Consider the following 22578-nt stretch of genomic DNA (forward strand, 5'->3'; position numbering starts at 1 on the left):
CACGCACGCACCAACCTCCTCGCAGGGAAAGACGTGGGGACGGCCACGAAAACCAGCTAATGTGTCAGTATAACCGAACATAATTTCATAAATATAGGATTTATAGGTCATAGTAAGCGGTTTGTCACTATAAGCGAAATCATCTTATCCGAATTTGTCACAAAGAGTTTTATATGAAAGCCAAACTTCGCACAGTAATTTCGTCATAGGAAGCGGTTGGTCAGTATAAGCGGAGTCATAATAAACGGATTCGACTGTATTTCAGTTACGCTGTGTTGCTTTATATTTATACTAAGCTATTTAAGTCAGCCTACGAAATCTGTGACCGAGAGAGATACAGGTACTGTGCTGTATGGGTAGTCATAAATAAGACCAGTCAACAATTTATATCATAATAATCTTTTTATTAACAATAAAAGGAAACACGTGCGAGACATAATTGAATTAACAATTTGACTTGCGCAAGCCTGGAAACTGCAAACAAAATCAACCTGAACCTTTCACTCTTTTCTTCCTGAAACTCTCACTGCTGCTGTCATAAAACTCACACATATATAAAAAAATACATCATTGTCTGTCACGTACATTATTGAAGTATAGCGAACATGAAAATGTTAAACCTAAAACCCTACGTATTGCTATGTCTGTTAAGAAGCACTTGCATTTCGTTAATATTCAATCGCATTAATGCATCTCTCTTACCACTTTATAATTGAGAAATATGTTAGAAGAAAATTTATGGAATATAATAACAATAAATAAATATATTATTTACAGTCAAAAGTTTAATCGCCTATCTAACATATTTTTGGGTGCCAAGAAAACATAAAACCGGGCTTCTAACTATATTCGTAACGCAGTAAATACCTAATAAAATATGGAAGGTTTACAACATTATAATAACTACACCCAACTATAGTCCAGTACCTACTACAACCATGGTCCAAAAACAAAAGGAAGAGGTAGGTGCAGCGGCTGAGGCTGCTACTAACATAAGTTTAAGCACGGTAAATACGCCAACTTAGGACCAGTGTATGACTTTGTTCCGGTTGCTGTCGAAACGGCTGAGCCATGGTGCACCGAGGCCAAGAAGCAGGTTAGGGAGATTGGGCGTCGGCTAAGGGACAGGGGCTTCGAACCCCGGGCTGGCTCTTATCTGGTTCAACAGATATCTTTGGCTATTCTGCGGCTAGCATTTTTGGGACGCTTGGGCCAGGCAGGGAACAGTTCGGAACTTCGGAGCTGTAGTTTGATTTTGTTTTTTTTTTTTTGACGAAACATGTTGTGGATACTATTTTTTGCGTGTAACAACTATGACGAAGCCTGCGCTGTGGATTGATATTGTATTAGTTTCGTTTTTTTTTGTATTTTCAATAAACGATAATTTAATTAGTTACTATTGTCCACATACGTAGTGGTCCTTTTTGTTTTTAGTTTGATTTAATCTAACACGATTATCACTCATAATTTTAAAACTAACACGGGCCTTAATCGCGTAAAACTTACATTTATTTATAGCCTGACGTTACCGTTCGTGGTCACTGGCAGACTGGCTTTTTGTTTACATCAAAGATTTATTTCCATTAATTAACATTTTGAATAGAGTCCCTTTCCAATAATAATCACACCAAAAGGAAACTACTGGAGTTAGTTTTGGGCTATATAGGTAGTTGGGAGACTGGACAAGAGTTGGGCGGTTTAACGGTAATACTGTGCAAGTAGCAATGTAGATATTTCTGATCATCAGTCGTGCTTTCCCCTCAATTAAATCTCCATTAATCGAATATGAGAAAGCGGCTATCAAATGAATGTATGGTCCTGCGCTGGCTCCACGAATATGTACGACGCTGGCTCTCTGCGCCTGCGCCCACTCAGCACGTGAACCGAGGTGGCCCCGTCAGTGTACTTACTCGTACTACAGGAACGTGTCAACAAAGCTTTACTATTAATATCCGATCACATAGTTACTACACTGATGGTGCCATCTCAATTTTATACTAACGCTCTGTGTATGAAACACAGGTTTCCATATAAAGTAGATAGGTATCAAGGTAGGTACCTATACGTATAACTGACAAATATTCCGACTATTTTATTTATTTAGTGTGAGCATCGCAATAACATAATCAGATATAAAATAAATACTTTTGAAGCGTCAACAATGAGTCTACACTTAGGTACTTAGAACACATTAGTGTTAAATAATTAGGTATGTAACGATCGTGTGAACAATAATTATAAATATTATAGAAAGTATAAGTAAAAGTACAAAACGTCTTTCAGTTAATTGGTATGGTATAGGTAGTAATTTACATTAAAACTTCTTACTTAGCTACAAGTTTCTAGTTATGTCTGGCAGTAGGTAGATACTGATCATCTGAAGTTCCCAAAGTGATGTACTTATTCATTTACAGCTAAGTTTCTTACTCGTTAGGTAGGTAGTACTCACTTCGTTCACGTACATAGGTAATACAATAGGTATACTATGGTCGATTTCATCACTCCGAGTTACCGGCGTTAATTACTTAAGAAATTCAATAATATATTCATGGGTAATCAATGAAAATGCTATCCAGACACCAGAGGGTATACTATACTTGTATGAATGATACCACCTTTATCGCCGTAATTGAAACAGCCGTATCTTTTTCAGGTGAACACATATAAGATTCGGCGGAATAAGAGGAACACGGGGACAGAAGAAACACTTCAAGTAAAATAAACTATGTTCCTCTTACCCCACCTGAGCTTTACTATTAAGAGTCGGCTGCTTTATTTATGGCACGCAGCCACCGCAATTAGGTACATAGTTATGTACAATCTACATTATACAATGTACGTTATACGTGACAAAATGGTGTATGGAATCAACGCTTCTAAAAATGGTTCAGACAACATAGTAAAGTCTTACGGAGTTTATTATAATTAAAGCTCAGATATAATGGATAGGGTAATATCATCCATCTTCTATGTAAGTATAGGAAATAACATAAAACTCTTAACTTATTAGTTTAGTTCCTTTGTTAGTTACTCATTAATAATCATTTGAATAATAATAAATATGCTTAACGTAACGTTCAATATTTTCAAAATGTAATTTCAAATTCGAGACGTAAATATTTTGTGATTAATAACACCTGCAAAAACAAATAAAACATTATAAATTCAAAAGATATATAAATATGTATGTATATAATAATCTATTCCATACTCTTATCTTATTTAAGTATTAAAACAAAGGTCGTTAACATAGACACGAGGTATGCACGACATAGATTGACTTACAAAGAAAATAATTCGTATCAACGTTCATCCAGAAAGAAGTGCGCCTTGCGTGAAAATAACTCGGAACTGAAAACCGGAGCGCACTCACCGCTCCCACTCTCTCCAGCACTCGACACATCTCGATGCACTTAAATGACTTTACATTACGATATTGTCTCGGCATAATCTCACTCCACGGTCACTCGACAAACAGTAGCGAGTCGTTATACTACGTATATGTATAAATTTGATAAAGTTAATTCGTATTAAATATTATAACATTTATTTTATCCATTGTAAAACCACATTACAATCATTCTTCGTAACAAAGGAAGTTCTCAGAAAGTACTCGGAGGATCGATAACACTCAGTGACGTCGAACGGGTGCATGACGTGAGGGCGTTGCGATGGCGCACTCGGTCACGCACCGACGACGCAGGCTCTGCGCTCGGGCAGGTTAGAAGACGGCAGACAGCCGCAACACGGGCCGGGGCGGCAGCGGCCGCGGGGCCGCAGCCGGGGGCGAGGCGCGCTGTTAAATGATGCTTTCACGGTTGCGCTCATTCTCCTCTTGGGAGCTCAGCGAGCTTCCGCCACATATTTGCATTTCGATCTCCTGCAGCCTGTCATACCAAAACATATACATTTTTTATATGTTCGAGTAAGTAAAAAAAATTAAATGTAACGAAGCCGGTGATTACCTCTGATCTACCTCCCACTGCTGCTGACTGAGTTTCGCCGACATGGCGGCGTTTTCAGTCTCGACAGTGTGTAGGCGTTCCCGAAGACGCTTGATTTCACATTCTAACACGTCATGCGAGTCGAGCATGACGCGAGGGCCGGCGCCGGAGCCGGCTGCGGCGGCGGCTGCGGCGGCGGCCACGGCGGCGACGGCCATGCTGCCTGCGCCGGCCGCGCTGCTACGAGCGCTTGACGCGCACGAAGCCACAGGAGATGCTACACGTAGAGGACTTACTGACGAACTGTACAGAAAAACAAATACATATAGTTTACACAGATTCTAAACATCCCTGACCCATGAATTATCGGACAATTCGCGCGGTATAAGATAGGTTGGCTTAATTATTTTGCTCCCAATGGAGCCCAATTCAGCTTTAACAATTTGTTACGGTTTTGATCTTATTTTGATACTACCTTGAAAATCGCTCACGCTGATTAATGTGCATGTGAAATGAACTAAATATCGTGCGTGAGATGCTCACCAATTACCAAGACGATCAATTATTTGACTTATTTAATGTATAGGTTTTTCCTTGGTTCGTATCACTTATTGTTAGTGACATAATTAAAAAAATAAACATCACTCCCTACGTAAGAATATGGGATAATATAAAACGAGCGCTAAACCTACGTGAAATAATGTTTTATGAGCAACTGTGATGACAAAATATAAATATATGGGTAGGTACTATGTAATAAAATTGGTAGGCACTAACATGGTATAATAATATACTCCGCCTGGTACTCTATTCCGAGATTCGCGTATGACCTAACTGACACGGGCCTACGTCATCATGCTGTTTACAGGTTCTCAAACTTTAAAATGTGGGAGAATTTTAACCAACGGTGAAAATTATTTTAACGACATTAATTTTAAGTTATTCATGTAGAAACATAGTACAATAAAACAAATCTAATGTATTAAATTAAACTTTATTTATCTATAGAAGACAAACGTTTAAAAAACTAATTCACAGTTACACATTAATTACCAAGCTTACGACGTGAAAAGTTTGGAAAACACTGCGACTGCTGACACTGAGCGAGAAGGAAATAACAATTAACACGCGTTCGACAAGGATGACCGTCAGGGCATGAAGTTATCTAGATCCGAATTGTCAAATGTGACAGCGCTATCCTGTGTTGCCAGTAATGTAAACAGAATTACCCGAACGTCTGAAATTTCTTTCGTGAATCGGAAGATATTGCTAACGAATAATTAAAAATGACGTGTTATTGTAAAATTTAAGATAAAATACATTATAAATGAAAAGTATAAAATTATAGAGAAATATTTTAACTTATTAACCATAGCTATAATGTACCCCTGTAACATGTTATGTTGAAATAAAGTGGCAACGTTATTGTGACGTAGGCCCGTGTCACTCTGGGAATAGAAGACCATGTTTTATTAGACCATGGGCACTAAGTTGCGCACGGCTTGTTAGATAATAATGTAAGGTGTAGGTACCTATAAAGCTGGTCCCGGTAGGAAGGCGGGTGTGAGGAGTGCAGCGGGGGCGCTGCGTGCGCAGCGGGCAGCTGCATCTCCTCGATGGGCACGCGCCCGCTCGTCTCCACGAGACCGGGCGTCGACTGGCAGCGACCCATTGCCACTATAAAACAATGGGCTCCAACATCACGTCATATTTAACATTTAATTCGTCAAATCGAGGCAATTATGGGTACCTTTTTCTAGCGGCGCTTTCTTGTATTTCTCAAGTCTTTTGACGGCTATCGCTTCGAGGCGCACTCGCGCTGCAGGATACTCCTTGAGCACGTCCCACATGTCCTTCTTGCTGAGCACGAACAGATCCGAGTAGCCCACGGAGCGCACCGATGCTGTCCGCCGGTTGCCTGTCGACGTGTCATCCACACACTCCATGCCAACCGGTGTCCGGTCGAATGGGCCGCCCTCGTTACCTGTCTTGGCTTCGGCTATTCTACTTTTTAGTCAGTATTGTAATTATAAATATTAGTGCCGTTTCCAATAAGTCATTGCCGAAACAAGTCACGAGGTTTTACAGGGAGACCGAAGACACCGGTGGCAAGCTCAAGTAAAACATACATTTTGAGAGATAGTCCAATCACAAAGTAAGAAGGAGGTGATACAAGATAAGCTTGGTAGAGAAACAATTAAACAACATACCGCGTCAATCGTTCCAATCAAGATAAAATGAAGGGGGCAATCAGGAGGTATGACGTTCATTCACAGTCCATAAAATTAACATGTCTTCTCTCGAATAACTATAAAAAGCCATGTCTAATACGTTCCAAATTGTGCTCTATCTATAACGTAAGATTGAGGTATACAAAGCGATTCGGGTAAACGGTAGACAGATACGTTACAAGTAGTAGTAGAATAAAATTGTTAGGCATATGGAATCCGTAAAGGAACCAAGCATTACTAAAGTTCAAAAGGCATGTTTTAAAGATTTAATGAAAATAATAATAACTTAACCGACGGCACGAAGAATGATCATTTTTATTAATAAGTAAATATATTACGAGTATAGACTTATAATATAATAATATGGGGTTACATGCACCAAGAGGTCACGCCAATGATAATTAGGTATTGAGGGAGGATGCAAAGCGATCGGGGACACTGCCTTCAATACAACCAAAGGAGATTAATATATCTAACGACGCAAAATAAACACACGAAGCTAACGGCAGGCTCAGGCTACCAGTCCATCAGGAACATCTAAGAACAAGCCCTTCCAGTTTAAATAGGTACAACGAAGCTTACCATTCAGGTTGTAACTTCCTATTAAATATAATATGCTTTAAGTGGGTTTAAAAGTCGTGTAGTATACACGTGACAAGGAGTGTCCTTTAAGTTAAAGAGGATCAATGCCAAAAATAGTCAAAAATGCGACAAAAATAGAAAAATTAGGTGTCAAAATCGAAAAGCATTCCCTATTAATAACAAACGGCAGTTGACATTTTGACGGCGCTAGCGCTGTCGCCCAACACATTGCTACTCGTGCCGCGCGGCACGGCACGCGGTAGCAAGGCGCGGGCTCCAGCGGCGCCGCCGGCGGATGTCCCGGAACCTGTTAGATGCGTCGCGGCCGCTCCCTCGGCCTGATTGCAGCGTCTCCTCGAAACGTTTGCTTTTGAAAACTTTTCAACAAACAATAGAAATAGAGTAATAATGGCGTGGCGTCTCGGGCCCCAGATATTTACCAAGTTGTTTACCTGCCGTGCCCATGTTCAGAATGGAAATTTCGCCAAAATAAGAACCCGCTTTGAGTGTAGCCAATACAGTCTTTCCGTTATCTCCTACCACCTGCAGCTTCCCTCGGTTTACTATGTACATCTCTTTTCCTACTTCCCCTGAAAACCATTTTCATGTTTTAGAGACTCAGTATTATTAAAATAAACATTTATTAAATTCACTTTTTACAAATATAGTACCTTTCCTGCAGATGAAATCTCCTGGCGAAAATAGCACCGGTCTTAATCGCAGCACTAACTCGCAAAGGAATCCCGCTTCCGTATTTTGAAAAATTTCCACCCTGCGAAAATGATTACAAATATTACAATGATAAAAACTGCTTACTGACTTTCTAAATTAATGTAAAGTAACTGTATAACTAATTAAGTACCTACCTATTCAAAATTTAAAATCGTAGTCTTCTAAAGTCAAACGTTTACATTATGTTCGTTCGGGGTTTTTATAACTGTTGTTATGCTTAAAGAGGGCACGGCTCACAAAAGCCATTTGGCGACAAAATCGTAAGTACCTACGGATCGCAAACGAACACTTTTGCATTATTCATGGATGTAAAAGCGAATGTTTTTCTTTTTAATTATACAACATGGGATATTAAGCATGAACTGCCGCGTTGCATTAATGAAGGAATATGCACAGTCCACAGACTCAGCTTTTATTCTTTAAACACTACTTTGTTTTGAATAATATGCGCATGGTTTATTTAGTAAATAGGTCAATACAAATAAATAGGTATAAGCGTCATCTGATCGGAAACTGATAGTATCTTTTAAGTTCGATAATGTATACCCGGGAGTAATCTATGTATACTCAAAGTTAAATAACATTTTTTCGAGACACCAAACCGAAAAACTCTCCTGGACTAAGTTCGGATTAATTATTAATTTGAACTCTAGAGTAAGGAGAATAAGTTGCATACGTTGAAAAAATCCGGTCTTCTCCAGTTTTAAACTTATTCGCGTTCTTTTAAAACGTTCGTAACACACGACTGACACGACTGAGCTGTTACGAAATGACGTCACACATAACAAATAAATGATACCTAAAAAAATAAATGATGATAAATGGCGTTAATAGAGTGATGTAAAATAACTACTATTTTGGAAGCAATTGCGACCACACGATCTTACCCTCCATCCGATCTACCCGGGTATACCTTCCTATTTGCGGGATACAACGCAGTTACGTTTTGCATTTGAAGTACGAAGTAAGCACTCTACTACGTAAACATTATGGAACACTGCTAAAGCATAAGAATTAATTTAAACCGGGAATCATAATTTATTTATATAACAATTAATTTGAATACCTAAAGAGAAACATGTAAGAAACAAGTTGGAATTTTAAACATTGGCACCGAAGTTCAGCTGAAAAGTCAGCCTGTGTTCTCATGTCGGTACTGCATAATAAAACTTCGACTAGCTTTTGGTGCAAATATACATTTTTATTAAGTTTCTTAGGTACTAGCTATTGGGCTGTTTATTCATATTCGGGCCCCCTTGGGCATTTTTGTGGAATAAATTCCCCTCTAACGAATAAAGAATAGTATAAAAAGCCTAGGGAAAGCCGTGATAACGCTAAGTAGAAGAAGAAGAAGAATATGCTATATGTTTTACTCCATTCGAGCGCTAAAAGTCTCGTGTAAATTAGAGATCTTGCTTGCTACGTTCATTTACAATTAAGAAACTTCAATTTGTTTAAATTACATCGTGCGGCAAATTTTTGCTTAGTAGTGGTGCAGCCAGCCTTATCGACCGGCACAGCTGCGGGTCGCTCCCTGTGTACCGCGTAGGCATTTACTTATTGAATGGCACTAATAGCCTCGTGCATACTTGTCGCACGATAATAGCTGCCCTCGAAAGCTTAATAAACCTGTATCTTCTTCTTCCTCGCGTTATCCCGGCATTTAGCCACGGCTCATGGGAGCCTGGGGTCCGCTTGATAACTAATACCATTGTCATGATGATCACATGGTAGAGCATTACCCAAGATAGATGATGCTGAACCCTGGTAGTACCTATTGGAACTCAGGTTTGGTGCAACATAGACAAACGCTGTTATGGTCATCTCTCGTCGCGTCAAACTGCTGTCAAGAAAATTTCATATCTTGCAGCAAATGGGCCGCTGCCGATCAAGACTCGAGTGACGATAACGGCGATGTGGCTAACTTGTGTTAATTTAAGAATAAAATAATTATCATTCAACGTTGTAGTTTTATTTTGTAACTTTTTCCTTATCCAGACTTTCTCGTCGCTCAGCGACAATATTTTTTCGAATTCCATAGATTCATTTCCAATGTGCTCGATAGTCGTGTGAGGCACGAAATCTGTGAATTTTTAAACCTGTATAAAGGCACGAAATAAACAAAGGGTTTTGCGACACTGCCGGTAATGCCTGTTGATATTGGTTGGAATTTATTGATATTGACGTCGTTTTAAGTTACTTACGTTAACCGTATATAATACCTATTTCTCTGATAACAGGGGTAGGTTTTCGTTGATGTAAGATACGTGCACCCTTCGAGCAACACGGAAGGGAGGCGGCATTCGCACTAAATCCCCTCTGCCTAGGTACAAGATCAACTGATCTAGCGCGGGTAATAAAACTAGTTGCGCTCGGATTTTTCACTAGACCGAGTCCAGACGCCCGCGTGAACACAGCAGCAGAAAAATGCCTGATAGCTCGGTTTTTTGTTGCAAAAAGAGGTCGGGGACATCAAATTTACAAAAAGATGGTGTTACATTTTACATGTATTTTTTTTTACATATCATACGTTCAATTACATTTAAACACAATTATTATATTTTAGTCTCATATAATTGTTGGATTTATCGATTTTGCTCGCCCAGTACAAATTCCGGATCGGTCGAGCGACAAATCCGACTTCTCATCTCTCAGAATACATATACGAAAATGTGTTAGTGTGCGTGTTGTGACACTTGTGACTCATCCGTACACAAAAAAAGATCGAGGTTTGCAAGATTTGTCTTTGACGTGTGTCATTTTCTATGTATTTGTGTCGTCATTACAGATTGGATTTTGTATGTAAGTGTGTGAGAAGTGCGACTGTGTGCACCTTTCCCCCCGCAAAAAATGGCAAAAAGATTTGTACGGTAAGATATCGCTTGGGCCCCTCCCTTCCGACGTGTCGGAAGCCGGTGTTGCTCAAAGCGTGCACCAAAGAAGGTTATTATTAGGCTCGCCTACTTTAAAAATTTCATGCATTTATAAATGTGTGAATGGGTTCAAATTTTGCGTCCATCTTCGCTAGTGCCATAAAAAACTGCAAGTTCAGTACAAAAGGCGGACTTAATGCTACAAGGCATGTTGCATGTTGTTGAAGTTGATTTAATTAAATTATAAGTACTTACCTACTATAATAGGTAATTAGTAACGTCGATCACATACCTCTTCAACGTGTCCAAATGAACATTTATTGCAATCTCCGCCTTGAGCTTGTCCGGAAGGCACGAGACCGCCTTCTCTTCGTCAGAGCACTTCTGCGTAAGCCAGAGGTAATCGAACCACTTGATGACCTTGACCTGCAGGTGAGTCGGCACCCGCCGCATTCTCATGTACGTCTTCACACCGTCCAGTTTGGCTGTTCAAATATAAATTCAATTAGGTATATACTAAAATATAAATTCAATTATATAAGTACTAATGAATAATGAAATACGTCGATTAAAATCAGCAATATTATCTGTAATGAATGACACCTGTTTTTTTATTTACAGCATTGTTTATTTATTTCTGTAAGTACCTGAGACTCCTGAGTCCTGAGAGCCAGAGTGACCCAAGTCCAGATTTAGGAAAAAGCTGGCTAAGCTTAATAAATTTGATGTACATTTTACGCTTAACCTATGTGAGATAAATTTATAATTGGTAGCCTGTTCAATCCATGAAAAAAAAACGGGTTGGACTCCGGGAGTGCCGACAGAAGTGAAAACTCAATGACTAGTCCAAGTCCAAAATGTCTGCAGCACTATGTACATATAATTGACCCAACCTCCTTTCTATTGAAAAACTTTAGTTCCGAAATTGCTGGTCAGTGAGCTTGTTTATAATTCGAAATTCAAATTTGTAGCGTTAATTGTTTAAAATTCGAATAGAAATTGTAAAGTTACCTTGCAGACCTCGCATTCTGTTAGATGTCTAGGTTTTTCGAACGTTCATTGAGTTTTTTTTTAATGTTTGACAAAGGACTGAGACTTTCCCGCGTTTTGGAGCAAAGATGACACTGACAGCAGACAGAAAATGAAGGCTGTGGATTTGGCTATGTAATTTGTGGAAAGAGATTGAATTTGTGTTATTCTGCTATATTAACTACATAACAAATAAACTTTATGTAAAACTTATTCGGAGTTTACTTGAAACCGCTTATACATCTAAATATATTTGGTCATGATATTTTGACTTTTATTCACCAATACTAGAGTTCACTTTTATTAGCGATTTCATCAAGATGTAGCTTTATTGAATTATATTTGAGTGATATAAAGTTAGAATGTAATTGTGAGATCCTCGTATTTTAACCCGTACAAGATTAGAACCTTTTTCATGTAATGTCATTGAGTTTTTCTTTATTGATTTAAATGCCATCTAAATGAGTGGCCATCTAAACGTTACGGTCACGTGCTCGCATTACGCTGTCTCGAGTTTATCATTTTTTCCCCACCTGTGTTCCAAAGTGCCCAGCGCCTCTAAAGAAGTTTTCACTTCAAAAAGTTATATTGTTACAAGTCCGCATTTAGTTCAGAGCCACACTGTTACAAGTCCATGATATGGGATGAAATAACTGCGGGCCGGGGAGGAAACGAAATAGCAGCCTATTAAAATAGTTTGAAGATAATGTAACGGAGCCACGTAATAGTATCGATACATTTACATGCTGGTCGGACAATTGTACTCGTAGTGGCTAGAACAAAAATACCATGATCTTCATGACATATTTTTACATTATGGATAAGTATCCTGATCGCAATACCTATTACAAGATCAAGAACTTGTTTCTGAATTAAATAATACACACTGTATAAATTAAAATTAAAATTAGTCCTGAATCATTATCACTATCTGATTGGATAGTCACATTTAAGCCGTCATTAATTCTCTGAATGCCGTACGCCCTAGCCGCATACAGCCACGGACTTTAAGGTCCGCACTCAGTAAAATAAGTCGCGTTCTAAATTCAAATTGCGTTGGAAATACATATAACTTTCTAGTGTAACAACGTACAAGTTATTTTGTATGAAGAGAAAGTATTATGGGATGTTACAAATTCGAGTTTTTCACACTGTTAATCCCGATTTTAATTTTTGAAAAAAATATATGTTAAACGTTATTAAATTCTACATGAAATATGTAAATTTGATTTGATTCCAAGATAAATTTGATTTCCGCGTGTGTCGCAATCTACCGCCGCTGTTCCCGAGATAGATGCACGCGCTGACCGACATCCTACCCCCATGCGTCACCGTATGCTACCTACTGATAAGCGATGACCGAGGCCGTGGTGTAGGTAAAATGCTACACCGGTTTAGTGATCGGTACAATATTGTTACCTGCCCCCGTAGCACGGTCGCGTTTTTATCGCTTGTCACCATACCTGTCACGTTCTAACAAGTGTGTAAGTGCGAAAGGGACGCGCATAGTGATAGGCGATAAAAATGGAACCGTGCTGAGCCCGCTGGTTTAAGCCGGGCGCGAATCTTACTAATTTAATTGAGCCAGCGTTAGACATGTGTAAGTCATTTACCAAAAATGACTACATAATTTTGTTGTGTGGCATGAATGAAACGAATCCAAAATCATTTCTGAATCTATTAGGATTTTATATGGGAATGTTATCAAATACGAATATTATTTTACCTGGTATATCTTATAATTTTTTGACTATGCTGCTTGATTATGAAGTAAAATTCCTAGCATCCTATTTTAATAATATTAAATACATTGACATTGATGATATATGTTTAGACAGTAAGTATTTGTTAGGTAAAAAATTTGCACTGATAATTTCTGGTTTAATTAAGGTAAATGAATTGCATGTTTCTATGAGCTCATTTGTGACACCCGCAACTTATGCCGGCATGGTTAAAAAAATATCTCTGGGCACACAAACAGAGACCGCGTTTTTTCGAGTGCAGTAGAACTATGGTGGGGGGTTCTGGGGGGAAACGTATAAACTGTGATAAAATGTATGATGCAGGAAATGTATGTTCGGTAAATGATTTATGCCTTTTACATCAAAATATTAGGAGACTTTGCAAATAGATACCCGCTTTAGAGTGTTTTTTACAGGCAAATAATAATCCTGATGTTATATGTCTTTCTGAGCATTGGATGAAGGATTATGAACTATGTCAAATTAACATATTTAATTACTATTTGGCGGCTAACTATTGTAGAACAAATCACATAAATGGGGGAGTTTGTATTTATTTGTCAAAACACATAAAAAGTAAGGAGTTAATATTTGTATCTCAAATGTCAAATGAAATGGACATTGAACTCTGCGGTGTTAACTTGTATGACTGCAGGACAATTGTAATATGTTTGTATACGTCGGATTTCAATAGGTTTAAGAAGTGTGTACGTGGTCTTGAGTTACTATTACCATCTATTACATGCATTATTCCAAGAATATCCTGATTACTCAATAGTAATAATGGGTGATTTCAATGTGGATCTTCTTAGAAATACTTGGCAAAAGCGCCAATTGTTAGACTTAATGGGTCAATATAACCTGTGCCCTATGCACACGTTGCCAACTAGGATTACTGAAATGACTGGTACATGTATTGATCATGTTTACTCGAACTGTAGTAAAGGTACCTGGGACATACAGCCCATAAGAAGTCACCTTAGCGATCACGACGCTCAAGTATTTAATATGAAAACATTATGTGATGAGAGTACTAAGCCGCCAGTGATTAAGAGAAAGAGATAAGAAGCGATTTTGAGCAATTCAACCCCTAAGGGGGTTAAAAAGGAGATGAAAGTTTGTATGGGGTTCAAGTTTTATTTTAAGCTAGGAATTTGAAACTCCGTAAAAATATATACCTATTATTAAAATACAAAAAAACGTATTTCAGCGTTTTTGAAAATTCACCCCCTAAGGTGGTGAAAAAGGGGTTGAAAGTTTGTATGGATATCAAACATTTTTTCGAACGCGGGACTTGAATCTTTGTATTTGGGGATATTATTTAAAAGACAGGAAAAGTAATTTCAGCGTTTTGTAAAATTCATCCCCTAACAGGGTTAAAAAGGGGTTGAAAGTTTGAATCCATTACAAATGCTTTGAAACTTCTTAGAAAGGCATAATAGTCGATTACAAAAAAAAGTAATTGCAACGTTTTTGGAAATCAACCCCTAAGGGGGTTAAAAAGGGAATAAAAGTTCGTCTTAGGGTGCAAATTGTATTTTAAGCTAGGAACTTGAAACTTTGCAAAAAGGTATTAAATTAAAAAACATGAAAACTGACTTAAGCAGTTTTGAAAATTCATCCCCCAAGGTGGTGAGAAAGGGGTTGAAAGTTTGTATGGATATCAAATATTTTTTTCGAACGCAGGACTTGAATCTTTGTATTTGGGGATATTATTAGAAGACAGGAAAAGTAATTTCAGCGTTTTGTAAAATTAATCCCCTAACAGGGTTAAAAAGAGGTTGAAAGTTTGAATCCATTACAAATGCTTTGAAACTTCTTAAAAAGGCATAATAGCCGATTAAAAAAAAAAGTAATTGCAAGGTTTTTGGGAATTCAACCCCTAAGGGGGTTAAAAAGGGCATGAAATTTCGACATGAAGTACAAATTTTATTTTAAGCTAGGAACTTGAAACTTTACAAAAAGGTATTAAATTAAAATACGAAAATACCAATTTCACCGTTTTTGAAAATTCATCCCCTAAGGTGGTGAAAAAGGGGTTGATAGTTTGTATGGATATCAAACATTTTTTCGAGCGCGGGACTTGAATTTTTGTATTTGGGAATCTTTATATTATTAGAAGACAGGAAAAGTAATTTCAGGGTTTTGTAAAATTCATCCCATAACAGGGTTAAAAAGGGGTTGAAAGTTTGAATCCATTACAAATGCTTTGAAACTTCTTAGAAAGGCATAATAGCCGATTACAAAAAAAGTAATTGCGACGTTTTTGGAAATTTAATCCCTAAGGGGGTTTAAAAAGGGGATAAAAGTTCGTCTTGTGACGCAATTTTTATTTTAAGCTAGGAAATTGAAACTTTGCAAAAAGGTATTAAGTTAAAAAACATGAAAACGAATTAAAGCATTTATTAAAATTCATCCCCCAAGGTGGTGAGAAAAGAGTTGAAAGTTTGTAAGGAGATCAAATATTTTGTGAGTGCGGAACTTGAATCTTTGTATAATGGCATATTATTAGAATATAAGAAAAGTAATTTCAGCGTTTTTAAAAATTCATTCCTTAAAAGGGTTAAAAGGGGGTTGAAAATTTGTATAGGGTTCAAATATTATTTTAAGCTAGGAATATTTAATTTCGTAAAAACTTATTTCATTTAAAGAGAAGATAACTAATTTCAGCATTTGTCTAAATTCATCCCTTAAGGTGGTAAAAAAGGGGATGAAAGTTTGTATGAAGGTCAAACATTTTTTTGGACGTGAATCGTTGTATTTAAGAGCATATTATTAGAATGCAAGAAAAGTAACGCGGAAAAGTAGTCCACGCGGACGAAGTCGCGGGCAACAGCTAGTAATGTAATATGATTGATTACTTTATTAAATGACAGCGAGCATCATACACTCGTGTCGCGTAATTATTAATTACTTTATTAAATTTTATTCCTTTCAGAGTTTGACATAAGTGACATAACCGGGCGCAGCATGGTTCCATTTTTATCGCCTGTCACTATGCCCCTTGCCCGTCACTTTCGCATTTACATACTTGTTAGAACGTGACAGACATGGTGACAGCGATAAAAATGCGACCGTGCTACCGCCACAGGGGTACCGAAATTAGTCTATTTATAGGTTGCGCTTAATCTTACCTGTCGCCTGCTCCAAGTCTACGATTTAAACTAAATGGAGCGCTCGTATGTCAAGCGCTAACTTAGCGTCAGACGGAAATAATAGCAATCTCGAATTTACTTTAACTACTTCACTACTACTGCTAAGCTGCTGAAATTGCGTCACGTGTAACTTTGGCGCTACTTTGTTCAATACAGTACCTAGAAGTTTAAGTGAATTATATGGGAACATTGTTATTAGTACGTATACAAACTGAAATTGTGAAAAGCAAAATATTAATTAACTTAGGCCCACTTGCACCATCCCAGAAACCCGGGGTTAAGCGGTTAAATCGTTAACCCAGTGTCAAATTATATTGGTAACCATGGTAACTTCCAGGTTTAACTGGTTAACCTCAGGTTAGTGCATGGGGCAAATGGCCCTTAGATAAATATATGCATATCCGATACAAAATTACTTAAAGTAGGGTACACCGGGGACAATAGAAACACATCATGATTGAAACAAGTCAAATTTCTCGAAAACTATAATACCTACGCGTCTGACGCAACACTCGGTATACGCTGTCGGCCATGTTTCAATCCTTAGCCAGTAGGGCTCGAGCGACGGTGCGAGACGGGAGTTTCCACGAGCCAAAACAGTTTTCCGCGGTAAAAAGTAAGCACTTGCGCTCTCGTATATTTTCTTATAACTTCGTTTACTCTTGTATTTTGACTAATCAAATTATTTTGGTGTTCGAGTTAGGAATAAACGAATGTTTTTAATGGCCGTTGTTCAGCATTCGAGTCTTTTTTATATATAATATTTGACCTTGAAGTGAAAAACGGGCTGTGGGGACGATATAAACAACTTGCTTGTGGACGATTGAAACATTTCAATCGCCCTCGTGTTTTAATCGTCCCTAAAAGTAGCCGACTTCAAAATATAAAGAGGTTCTGTATTCGGTGCACATGTTTGACTGTTTGTTCTATTAATGTTCACTATTATTTATGTAGTTTTTGACCCAGTTGATAAATTATGGATCTACGAAGTATTTTTTAGAAATCTGCAGTTTTTTCCACACGGCTGGCTAGGGGTACGTCCCTGCATTTCGATGTTTTTAAGCTGAACTATCAGAGGATAGTTTGATACACAATAACTTAAGTAAATTTGTTCTAATTTAAATGAAATTGGGTAAACGTATAGTTGAGGGCATTATATAGAGAGCTAGAAGTGCTTAACATACTAAAAAGCTATTTGTGAGGGGTCTTGCTATTCTGGTCATTTTAATTGCAAGAAAATATGGTCAAGTTTGGTGTCAAATGAAAGTGCTCGGTTTACACATTTAATAATATAATAATAATATATTTTAGCAACAACCGACTGCTGCCTACCGGCTGATTAAAGAGGTCGGCTACTGCTAAAATTTATATCAGAGAGAGTTTAGGATATTTTTTTTTATTTGGCATATCGTCATGTTTTTGTTTAATAAAACAATTTAAACTGATTATTTTATTGCGTCTATTATTTCATTTTACATCCCGACGTTTGCAACACTCGTTGTCACAGGGTAGGGACACGGAATGGTTGTGATTGAAACATTGTTATAGTTGAAACTAGCACTTTTGTATGAAACATGATTATGCTTGTTTTCTGCGATTCTATATCGTTATATTTTATAATTGCATTAAAACTACTTTGGTTAAGATAAATGTATAAGGTAACAGCAACAAAGAAAACAAAAAGTCGTATACTCTTGTTTTTTCCCCGCGTTTATATCGTTCAGATGCTTATAAATTGAGAAATATTTATTTTATGCTTGCGAACTTTTGATGAGCTCATTGTATGCAGAGGTAGTGATGAAAAAGATTAAAACAGACACAAGTACTTTCATTGTGCCGAAGATATTCGAGTGTTTCAATTGACCTCACATAGTGTTTCAATTAACAGTCATGTGAGGTCAATTGAACCATGCTGCCCCATTCTCTTTATTAAATTATTGTCAAAAAACTATGGATTATAGACCATCGAAATACATTTCATTTAGGAACCAGATAACTAGCCTTGAAATATTTTGGGCGTACATCTTTCTACTCATAAAAATATAACGGTTACAGGCGGTTAAAGGAAAATTGTTTCTATTGTCCCCGGTCTACCCTACTCTTACTTAAATGTATTGATTTTATTTTTAATGCACGTATTGTTTTAAAGGTTCCGTACCTCAAAAGGAAAAACCTTAGAGGATATAACCAACGGAGACGCCATGTCTAAAATTTTCGGTACAAAATAGTCTGCCGTTTTTTGCGGGGGAGGGGCACATCAAATGTATAGGTACGTCATGTCAGATAAACGTCAGTCCATACATATGGTTGACATGTGGTTGACCATTGGCCGCCTATTTTCGACAGAGGGGAACGCCTGTTAATGGCGGCTCCATTGTTAATTACTCCGAGGGAAAAACGGAACCCTTATAGGATCACTTTGTCATCCGTCCGTCCGTCTGTCTGTCAAGACCCTTTATCTTAGGAACACGTGGAGGTATCGAGTTGAAATTAAAACCATATATGTATTCAATTATACAGTCCCTTGAAGCTGTAAAAATTTCAAAGCGCATTAACCCTATATAAGTATTATTTCGTTTACTTTTATCTGTTTCGTTTTACCCTTAATACAATAATTAAAATTAATTAACTACGATTTTTTTTATCCTTGATATTTACTTACATACAAGGACATTTAACGCTTTGGTCAAGTGACTGCTGCACAGTTTGAAAGCAATCGGCAATGAAAGGATCAATTTTTGTCGAATGTCTCGATCACGGAACGAGCGTGGTGGACTGGCGGCGGATCGATGGCGGGCGCGCGCGGGACGCTCGCTGGGATGGGGCGGCGCCCGACTTTCGCCGCGCTATTAATAGCATTCAAGCCGCTGACCTATTTCGCTGCAGCAACGCGGAGGAAGGTCACGGATTCAGCCTATTCTCTGTCGACGCCGCGGCATTGTCTTCATCGCCGAGCTGCAACTCTAATTAAAGTTGTTGACATTGTTCCGTTGTCACTTAAAACGTTCGTTAAATTGTTTCGTATATTTTTGTAGAAAATGGCTATCTAATAGTTCAATGTTCCAAATATTTTTAAATCAACAGGTATCTATACCTATACTGGGTCCCCAATAATGAATGGATATCCTTCTAACTATCAACAGGGCACCTTATTAGGTTTATCCAGAAAATGCATTTATACTTAACTCGGTGCCGTGTGGTAGCCGGCCTAAGAATAGCCCACTCCGTGCCTATCCATGGATGTCGTAAAAGGCGACTAAAGGAAGAAAATGACAGTGACCTAAGTCAACTAAGGAGTCCCAAGGAGGGTTGACGTCAGGCAGGCGGCCGGTTGTAAAAACTAAATGCCAAATCCTTTTAGCAGCATGTATATTGGACAAAATGAGATGAGCGATAGGGCTAGGGCGTACCCCGCAGGCGACGCGCAGGGGCAGCACCCGGCTTCTGTGGGAAATGGACAAGGGTTGTCGCACCAGCCCGGGTGGGGGCGACGTAAGAAGCAAGCCCGGGAACCTAAGTGTGTGAGATTGAGGTATGCCAGCTGGAATATAGGGACTATGACTGGGAGGGGAAGAGAGCTAGCAGATGTGATGAAAAGACGACGTATAAATGTAGCCTTCTTACAGGAGACGAAGTGGAAGGGTGCAAGGGCTAGAGAGATTGGGGAAGGATATAAGTTCTACTACTGCGGGAGTAACGGCAAACGCAATGGGGTCGGTATAGTACTAGATAGTCAGTTGAAACAGGGTGTCACAAATGTAAACAGGAAGAGCGATAGGATTATCGCTATAAAAGTGATGCTGGAAAACGTAACACTCAATTTGATAAGTGTGTATGCTCCCCAGAGTGGATGTGACGATGTAGTGAAAGAGAAGTTTTGGGAGGATTTTGATACAATTAAAATGGATATACCAGCAAATGAAGAGATTTTCGTGGGTGGAGAGTGGGTGGAGAGGCAAGGGGAACGTTATTCACAGGCCTGTCTTGAAGAAACCGTCGGATACGGAGGAGGATCCTGCATGTTCTGGGGTGGCATTTCCCTCGCCGGCAAAACCGAGCTCGTTTGTGTTTCCCGCACTGGTGGTGGTCGAGGCCAGGGATCCATGACTGCTCATCGGTACATCACAGAGATCCTGGAGGACCATGTGGTTCCATACGCCGAATTTGTCGGTCCTGGATTCACATTCATGCAGGATAACGCCCGCTCCCACACAGCGTTGATTGTTCGGGACTACCTTGATCAGGTTGGGATCACCGTCATGCAGTGGCCAGCAAGGAGTCCGGACCTGAATCCCATAGAGCACCTTTGGGATCAGCTAAAACGGAAGGTGCGGTCACGTAATCCTGCACCTGCGACCCTGGCACAGCTTCGAGATGCCGTCATTGAAGAGTGGGATGCTATTCCTCAAGAATACGTCGTGTCTCTCGTGAGGTCCATGAAGGCTCGCATGGAGGCAGTCATTAAGGCCAGAGGAGGCAACACTAGGTTTTAAGTTTAGTTTTAGGCATTTGTATTCCGATATTTGTTGATTTTATTGTGTTTTAATTTGTTGATTTTTTTGCATGAATATACGATTTTTATTTCTTATTAAAAAAGGTGCCTTTTTTTTACTCTTTAGTAACTATTGCATTGTTTTTAAATGAAGGGTTAAATTCTCTTTAAAATGATCCCACACACTCATACTTTACCTTCAACAACATAAGGTTTATAACGGCTTGAAACAAAAATCCGTGGGTGTGCGATTTCCGTGACGCCGAGTGTAGTTGAAATTCGACTTAAATGTCACTATGACAATGTTCTAAATTTCAATTCGATAAAAGTGAAACATAGAACCCTGTAATATTGGGCCAGCGATATGTAGTCAGACTGATTATTGCTAATAGTATTATAGTAGGTATAGAAGTTGTACATTATTTTCTTTCAGCGTCCGCAATCACCCCATCCTCCCCTATTGCACAGGTCGCACGATTGAATAAAAATACATATAGGTACATAATATCTGGGAGACCGAGCTTTGGTAGGAAAACATAAAAACTCAAAAACCGCGCGTTTTCCCAGAGATAAGACCTCCCAACAAACAAAATATCCTTATTAAATTAAATCTATAAGGGCTAAACTAGTTTTGTGCGTTGTGCGCGGGGCTCGAGGGCCCCGCGGTCTTTTTGTTGGTGCTGTTCTTTTTGGTAATGTTGTTGGTGCTGTTGTTGGTGTTGTTGTTTGTGCTGTAGTTTTGTTTTCCAAAGAGAAAAAGAAATGAAGTTGTTCTTTTGCTTGAAAGAAAAGGTCCGCATGCGAGCACTTCATTCCCGCAACTCGGCCTTCAGCCTTGCGACGCGTGCTTGGGAACTCGTAAGGGACGCTCCGGGCCTTCGGCCCTACGCGGTGCTCGGACTTCGGCCTTCGCTGGGTTTCGAAGCTCTGCGTCGGGCCTTCGGCCCGCCGCTTCGCTTATTAAAACACTTGGGATAGTTGGTTTTGCTCCGGGGCACAAGCGGGAAGTTGGAGCTTAAATACGACCCAAGAGTAAAAGTGCCTTCGGCCCTACACGGAGCTCGGCCTTCGGCCTTCGCGAGCCTCGACGCTTCGCCGTCGGGCCTTCGGCCCGCCGGCTCCGCTTATCAAGACAGTTGGCTTGGTAGAACGCTTGGGAGCACCGCATTCACGCAGCTCGGCCTTCGGCCTCGCGTGCTAGCGCATGCGTAAGGGACGCTCCGGGCCTTCGGCCCTACGCGGAGCTCGGCCTTCGGCCTTCGCTAGGTTTCGAAGCTCAGCGTCGGGCCTTCGGCCCGCCACTTCGCTTATTAAAACACTTGGAGGGTTGGTTTTGCTTTGGGGCGTAAGCGGGAAGTTGGAGCTTAAACACGACCCAATAGTAAAAGTGTCTTGTCTAAGACACTTTTCCTATTGGGTCGTGTTTAAGCCCCAACTTCCCCCTCTCGTGTGACGGTTCGGGCCTTCGGCCCTACGCGGAGCTCGGCCTTCGGCTTTCGCGAGCCTCGACGCCGGTGGGCCGCTTATCAAGACAGTTGATTTTTTTTTTACCTAGGTCTCACAGTTTCCAAATAAAACGTACATATACATGAGAAATCAGTGGTTGTGTAGCTATATATAATATTAACACTCATAGTTGTTTTAAAATAGCATTCATTATGTCAAGGTACCTTTTAACGGCTCATTACAAGAAGATTTGGCTAATATTACCTTTACTAGACGGGCCCGCAGCTCCGCTCGCGTAAATGAAATAAAGAGTTCGTCTTATGTTTAGTTAAATACCGACATTATTATGTAT

The 22578-nt window shown here is 39.2% G+C and overlaps 1 protein-coding gene across 2 annotated transcripts in view; it reads right to left on the reverse strand.

Moving 5' to 3' along the window:
• Nucleotides 1–383: 383 nt before the first annotated feature.
• Nucleotides 384–22578, reverse strand: part of LOC134804420 (cyclic nucleotide-gated cation channel alpha-3) — an 81358-nt gene continuing 59163 nt past the window's right edge. For both annotated transcript variants that reach the window (XM_063777461.1, XM_063777460.1), the window contains 7 exons: nucleotides 10655–10847; nucleotides 7429–7529; nucleotides 7210–7347; nucleotides 5695–5862; nucleotides 5477–5621; nucleotides 3966–4247; nucleotides 384–3887 (listed from right to left, as the gene is read on the reverse strand). In XM_063777461.1, coding sequence (XP_063633531.1) covers nucleotides 3800–3887; nucleotides 3966–4247; nucleotides 5477–5621; nucleotides 5695–5862; nucleotides 7210–7347; nucleotides 7429–7529; nucleotides 10655–10847 — 1115 coding nt within the window. In that variant the 3' untranslated portion in view covers nucleotides 384–3799. The remainder of the gene's footprint in view (nucleotides 3888–3965; nucleotides 4248–5476; nucleotides 5622–5694; nucleotides 5863–7209; nucleotides 7348–7428; nucleotides 7530–10654; nucleotides 10848–22578) is intronic.

Source organism: Cydia splendana, chromosome Z, assembly GCF_910591565.1.
Source record: "Cydia splendana chromosome Z, ilCydSple1.2, whole genome shotgun sequence".
NCBI lineage: Eukaryota > Metazoa > Arthropoda > Insecta > Lepidoptera > Tortricidae > Cydia > Cydia splendana.